Here is a 6,993-nt window from a genome sequence, read left to right as displayed (position 1 = left end):
TTATTTCGTGGGGTGTTTCCTATAATATACTGTACTTCCAAGTCTGTCTTGAAGAAAGAAGCTAGAAAGGAGGGGGGAAGGAAGGTGGACGCCACAAGGATTTTCTGTGTGTGCGTGCCCTGGGTGTCCGAAAATCCGGCTTCTGTGGGGGATTTGTCCCTTTCCCCTGTTCCGGCCTGCCTTCGCTTCCCTTTGCCTGATGCCTGCATGGAAGAGAAGCTGGAAAAAGACACAAGAGGGGGAAGGATTGCTTGTGTTCCTCCCTCCCCCCTCCTCAGGAGTCAAAGGTATCTGGAGGAAGGGAAATGACTGAGAGGAGGGAAGAGTCGTCTCCTTCGGCAGCCTTCCTGGATTTTTAAGCGCCTGGAAGCAAGCAAGCAAGCCCTGGAAAAATTAAAGAAGAGAAGAGGGCGGGGGGAGAGCAGTCCTGGCTCTTCAAGAGATGCCTTTGAAAGGAAAACGCATCCCTCCAGGGCGGGAGGTTGATTTTGGGGGGTAGGTGGGCAATGGGGAGGGAGAGGGGTGGGGAGAAGGACCCCCTCTTTCCAGCCCTCTCCCCTGCGGCTGCCAATTCCAGACCCCCCCGTTCCCCCAGGGACCCAGCAAAGCATCATGTTCCTGACCTGCGGAAGGGTTCCAGCCGCCGCCGCCGCCGCCATGGATTACAAGGGCGATTTCCAAGCCGGCTACCAAAAGATCGACGGCGTCGCGCTGGGCTACCTGCAGATCGACGGCACGCGCATGTTCGCCCTGCCCCAGGTCTTCGGCGACCTGCTTAAGGGCATCCCGCGGGCGGCCGTCAGCAAGCAGATGGAGCGCCTCCGGATCCAGAGCCGCCGCTGCGACCGGCAGGAGCTGCGCACCCTCAAGGCCCTGCGCTCGGTGCCGACGCGCGCCGTCCAGTGCTCGCTCATCTCCCGGGCGGACCTGGAGGCCCTGCGCGCCTCCTGCCAGGCCTTGGCCCCCAGGAAGAGGAAGAAAAGGAGCAAGCGGCGGGAAGCGGCGGACTTCCTCGGCAGGCCCCGCTTGCTCCCCGAGGGCCGCGCCGCCTGCGCCCCGCCAGGCGCGCTCCTGGCCGAACCTTTCGTGCGCCTGTACGGGAAAGCCGCGCAGCCGGCGCGGAGCTACAGCCGGAGCGGCCGAGGGCAGCTGCTGGCCGGCGTGCTGGGCGCCGCCTACCCCGACGACCTGCAGCTGCTGCACTCCGCCGTCCGGGCGCACCGAGGCGGCCCGAAGCCAGGCCCGTTAGACGGCCGGCGGGCCAAGCGCTCGTCTTGCGGCTGCCTGGCCAAGGAGAAGGGGCGAGCGGCGCCCTTCGTCGGCTCCAAGCGGCAAGGCACGTCGGCCGGCTCCTCCAGCGACTCGGAGTCCAGCGGCGCCTCCAGCCCGGCCAGCTCCAGCGACTCGTCGGAAGAAGAGGACGACGACGACGAAGAGGACGACGACTCGTCGTGCAGCAGCGAGGAAAGCAGCTCGTCCGGCTCGGAAAGCAGCTCCTTGTGCAGCGGCGACTCGGTGCAGAGCACCCGCTACCGGCAGGCGGCCCTGCCCCGCCTCCCTCTCTGTCCGGCCGCCTCCGCCCCGGCCCTGCCGACGGTCTCCAAACTCCTGCGGCCGGACCCCAACTTGCTGTTCTGGGCGCGGACGCTGCGCGCCTCCGCTTTGGAAAGTTTCCCGCCTCTGCCCAAGGAGCCCCGACGGGACGGTGCGGAGCCTGGCTCGAAGCCCCCAGCCAGCAGCGCCAGGGAGGGCGCGCAGGCCAAGAGCGGCGCAGAGGAGGCGGCCCTCCAAGCGGGCGAGGCGGGCCGGGCCGAGGCCGCGCTCCTCCCGAAGGCCTCCCCGGACGGCTCGGGCCGGGAAGCGCATTTCGACCGGCTCATCCGGCAGTCCAAGCTGTGGTGCTACGCCAAGGGCTTCAGCGTCGACGGCAAGGGCTTGCGCCGGGCCGAGCAGTCCAAAGGCAGCGCCGGCGCCGCCTCCAAAGGCGGCTTCCTCGGCCTGACTAGCAAGCCCGCGAGAGCAGCAGGAGGAGGAGGCGGTGGCGGCGCTGGGCTGGACGGGGCGGCCAAACGTAGGCGCGCCGAGCGGGAGAGGGCGGCCAAGGGGAGGCCGGCCAAGGGCCCTCGGAAGGCCGTCCCGAAGGCAGCCGCCACGCCGCCGTGCAAACGCTTGCTCGTGCCCAGCCCTGCGCCCGCGAGGCCCGCCTTCACCCTGATGGGCACCTTCCCCTGCACGCCCGCCTTGGTGGTGGGCTCCGACGGCGACCTGTGCCCCGCGTCCTCGCTCTGCGTCCGAGACTGGCCCGGCCGCCTGGCCAAGACGCACCCGCTCTGGCGCTGGCAGCTGGGCAGCCACGCCGTGCCCGGACCCCCCGCCCTCAAAGCCCGCGCCGCCGCCGCCGCCGAGGGCCTCTGATAGAGGGGGGGGGGGGCAACAGGTTGGGGGATCGGGGCTTGGACGGCGCCCAGAGACGGCTCGCCAGACGCTGCTTCCCCCGAAGCCCGGGGAAAGCCCTTGGGCGTGAATGTGCTTGGTGGCCACGAGGTCGCCTTTTTGGAAAAAGGAAAGAGGCTTCCAAATAACAAAAGGGGGAAAAAAACGCACCGGGCTTTGAGGAAGCCCCGCGATTGGCAATTCGTCGACGGGCTTCGGCGCAACGCGGCAGTTCGGCTCATGTGGAGTGAGCCGCAGGCACCGGATGGGAGGGAGGGGTGTGTTGGGGGGGGGGAGAGAAGAGAGAATATGGGCTCCACATATCGGTGGCTTTTCAAAAAGGGACGCAGATTGCAATTCAGGGGTCGCTTTGGAAACCTGCAGGGGAAGCCACGTCGAGGGGGGACGCGGAGGCACGGCTCAGGACCTGGGGGCGCGGAAGACGTAGAGTGCCCTCTCCCATTTTTAAACAAAAAAGACAAAAGGCCATTGGGGCCGGACCTGCACCCCCACCCTTCTTGGCACCCGGAGGGGGTCATTGCATGCGGAGCAATTTGGAAAGGGCGGGGGGCGGGGGGCGTGTTGCGGGGGATTGAGAAAGTTCCTGGCGCGTTCTCCCCCCGCCCCGTCCAAAGTGAAAGACCCTTCTCTTCTCCCCTCCCCCCCCAATTCGGCCTCCCCCTCCCCCCACGTTCCGTGCTTAATTTGGAAGAGAAACGGGACGGCCTTTCCAGCCCATGCGCTCTAAACTCATCAAAGCATCGTTTCCACACGCCCCCCCTCCCCATCCGCTTCCTGATTAAAACTAAAGGAAGACAAAAGTGAGCCCTTTTCTCCCCAGCAGAAGAACGGGGGGAGGGAGGGGGCGAGCGGGCGAAAAATCCCGAATTCCTTCTTTGTCTGGATTAAAGGAGAGGGGGCGGGGTGGAAATAGAGCTATTTAAAACCAACAGGAATGTTTTTTTTTTTTAAGCCAGGAAAGGGGAGGGGTGGAGAGGAGGGGAGCCTTTGCAAAATTGCTGGGACTTTAAAAAGTTATTTGAAACTATTGCATTGGGGGGGGGGGTGAGGGTCGTTGGCTAATAGGATCCTGACTCGAGTAGCCCTAAGGTAATGTTTGGGGGAAAAACCCCCAAAATTACTAGAACAGTAAATTGGTTCCAGGGAACCCTGGCAATTAAATGCAGATGGGGAGTTAGATCTGGGGAATGGCATGGGGGGGGGGGACGACGACAATAAGGTATGTTTCTTTGGCCAAAGGGAATCATGTAACACTCCCCCCCCCCCCAAGCTTGCTTTATTTTGGAGGTTTGTGTGTTGCCATATTCCTCTTTGTCTTCAACTTTTCCCGCCTCTCTTAAATCACACCAAAGCCAAACCTTCCCCCCCCCCCATGGTTTGCGAGACAGCCTGTACTTTAAACAGTAACACAGTTCCGGTGTTAAACACAGATTTGGGGGGGGGGGGGTTGGGGGGATGACAGTTCCAAACTCAGTCACTTCAAAGCAGATTTGTGTAAAAAATCTGTTGAGTTGCTTTTGTAATCCATGCTCAGAGGAGGGGTCTGTTGGTGTGTGTCTGTTTTTAAAGGAATGCAGAGGATACCTCCCGCTTGGAAGTGAATTCTTTTGCCATGATCGGGCCTCAATCCCCAAACCCTAAATAAGTTTACTTGGAGGTAAGCCCTAGGACAGATTTGTCCTGCTAAGTGAAGATTCTCTGGGACATATTTAACCTCGAGGTGCCAGTTTTTGAGTCTTCCTCCCTCCCTCCCTTTTTGTTAAAAAGCATTTCTTTCTTTGGGAGAGGCAAAATTTTAACCAGGGGATTTTTTTTTAAAGCATTAAAATTATGGTGGAAGAATAAATCCTCATCTTTTGTGGGGGGAAATTCTGACACTCGGAATGTCACGTTGATTTGAAGGCATATCACAATGAAGCAAGTGGACATTTCCTATATGTTGATGTAGATACATATATTTTTCTAAGGAAGGCTGCATTCCTGAACACACTTTCAGGGCCTAATCCCATAATAGCTGCTGGTCGTCTCTTCTAAAGCGCAGGTTTAGATACTGGAATTATTTTCCAGCCAGAATATTCTGTTTTGTTTTAGGATCCACTCACTTGCTTGAGAGTAACCTATTTTGGGACTTTATGTCAGACTAAATGTGGCATAGACTGAAGCCACAATTACTCTGAAATAAGGTCTGCTGAGTTCAATATAGGTTACAATATAGGGTTTCTCCCCCCTTGACTGGTTATGTTAGTCAAAAGGGAAGGCTTTTGCTAAAAAAACAGTTTTCAATGAGGAGAAGGTCAGTTCCCCTCTCCCCAAAGGAAAAAAACCTCTCTTTGCCAAGAAAAGGAAGAACATTTTTTTTAAAAATTGATGTAGAGCGCCGAAATAGTCTTGGGAAGTACCCATTCATTTTCTTTGGGCTTGCACAGGAGAATTTCCTTCAGAGTTGCACTCCAGTTTTTTGACAAAGCAGTCCATAAACAAGACAAAATGAGGTGGTTGGAGGCGTGGGAATTTGTGGGCGAGGGGTAAAATTAACACAACTCCCGACAGTAAATGTCTCGAAAATGTGGCCATCTAGCAGGGGGAGATGTGCCCACAAGAAAATACATCAGGGTGAAATGAACAAAACAACAACAAGGATGCTTTTAAGGATGCTCACCTAGCCGGGCCTTGAGAGGGATGCAAAGAGAGAAAGAGAAAGATGTGTTTATTTTCCTCAGAAAAAAGCTTAACACCCCAGGTCCCCATTACTTCGGTGAATAAAATATGGGTCCACTTTGACTCCAGAGAAATTGAGGGATCCCTGATGTTTGCAAGCCAGTATGTGGTGCCGGCAGACTGTTCAAAACCGGCTATTATTTTCAAAGGAATGTGGAATTCGATGGAGACCAAATATTGACACGTTCCTCTCTCCCACCCCCTTCAGGTTCATATCTTTAACTCCATTGTGCACTTGGCAAACACAAACCTCAGGGAAAAGGGGAGGGGAAGGGGAAGGGGGAAAGCAACCAAATTTAGAATTAAATCTGAGCTGCGGAGAATTTGGGAGGCTGAATAACGCTTCAGTCCCACAGTGAATGCACTCTTGTGTGTGGAAATAGGTTATTGGTGCTAGTCTGCTGTTCCGGGGCTGCAGAAAGTGGTGGGGGGGGGGAGGGGATGGACCCAGCAGGGAAAGGAATGTATGCCTCATGTTTTAGGGTTCCCCATGCTTTGTGACCAGTATACAGCTCAATTCTGTTCCTGGTTCTCCATTAAGCACCATGTTTTTCTCTTCCCCCTTTTCCACAATAGAAATAGTTGTAGCTACTCACAAACCTTTGCTAAGAAAGGCAGCGGATAAAAGAACGCACTTCCCCCCCCCCCTTGCTTCAAAACAAAAGGTGGATGCAAGTAGCAGAACAATTCTTAATGCATTATATGGGAACAAATAGCCTTCCTCTTCTCTGGTTCATGAGGCCCAGCTAGCCAATCTGGGATGAATGTTGCATGCTCCTTCCATTCATGTGAACAGGGAAGAATTCCTCCATGGAGAGAACCACATGGCTAGTGTATTCTTGTAAGGGATTACAATGAAATACAAGGATATTACATTGCATTCCATGTTCTAGGGGTGTATGTGTACATATGGGCATGTGTTTGGGTAGATCTCCCCACCCCTACCGTGTCCACAAAAGAAGCAGCACGCACATAACAACATGGCTATGCACATGATGTGCATTTGTGTTCAAAATATACAATGCATGTATCTGAAGGTGTTCAAAAAGGAAATATGTATGCCAACTGTATGCACATGGCTTTGTTGAATTAAGCCAGGGGTAGTCAAACTGCGGCCCTCCAGATGTCCATGGACTACAATTCCCAGGAGCCCCTGCCAGCGAATGCTGGCAGGGGCTCCTGGGAATTGTAGTCCATGGACATCTGGAGGGCCGCAGTTTGACCACCCCTGAATTAAGCATTATGGGCTGGGAAGTCTATGGCTGCAGTCCTAAGCATGTGGACTAGGTAAGCAACAGCGCAGTCCTAAACATCCTTTTACTTCCATTGAAATCAGTGGTGTAGCTATGCTCAAGATTGCACTGTAGGAGCAGATGGACTTGGTGGGTCTTCTTTCTGCATGGACATGCTTAGCCCTGTGTTACCGGGGTGGAAACGGCCTGTGGTTTCAGTGGAGCAAGGTTGTAGGCCGACTTACAAAACAAAGACACGCAGGTGAGAGTGGGTGTGCATGTCCTGCACAGTGCAGGGGGTTGGACTAGATGACCCCTGCGGTCCCTTCCATCTCCATTATTCTATGATTCTACGTGTATTCCAGTGCTCACATGGATGCCGTGCATTTCTATGGAGAGAGCAAATCTGCTGATCTGCATCCTCCACTGAAATAATTGGGCACAGTCTGGGTAGTGAGTGGAGTTTTGTGTCTCTTAGACCTCCAACTTTGCATGTGATCACCTTATGAATGTGGTGGGGCGCCTTCATTGCTTCGTCCAGGGATAGGTGGTAACAGAGGCATGGGTTCTCCTGGATTCCCCCCCCCCC

The 6,993-nt window shown here is 55.6% G+C and overlaps 1 protein-coding gene across 1 annotated transcript; it reads left to right on the top strand.

The window, feature by feature from the left end:
* The first annotated feature begins 458 nt into the window (after positions 1–458).
* Positions 459–6,296, top strand: EPOP (elongin BC and polycomb repressive complex 2 associated protein). The gene has a single exon (XM_077314221.1). It carries the CDS (start codon positions 613–615, stop codon positions 2,413–2,415), a length of 1,803 nt encoding a protein of 600 aa, XP_077170336.1. The 5' UTR covers positions 459–612; the 3' UTR covers positions 2,416–6,296.
* The last annotated feature ends 697 nt before the right edge of the window (positions 6,297–6,993 follow it).

Source organism: Paroedura picta, chromosome 16 (assembly GCF_049243985.1).
Source record: "Paroedura picta isolate Pp20150507F chromosome 16, Ppicta_v3.0, whole genome shotgun sequence".
Taxonomy (NCBI): domain Eukaryota; kingdom Metazoa; phylum Chordata; class Lepidosauria; order Squamata; family Gekkonidae; genus Paroedura; species Paroedura picta.
This window is presented reverse-complemented; position numbering and strand designations above follow the sequence as displayed.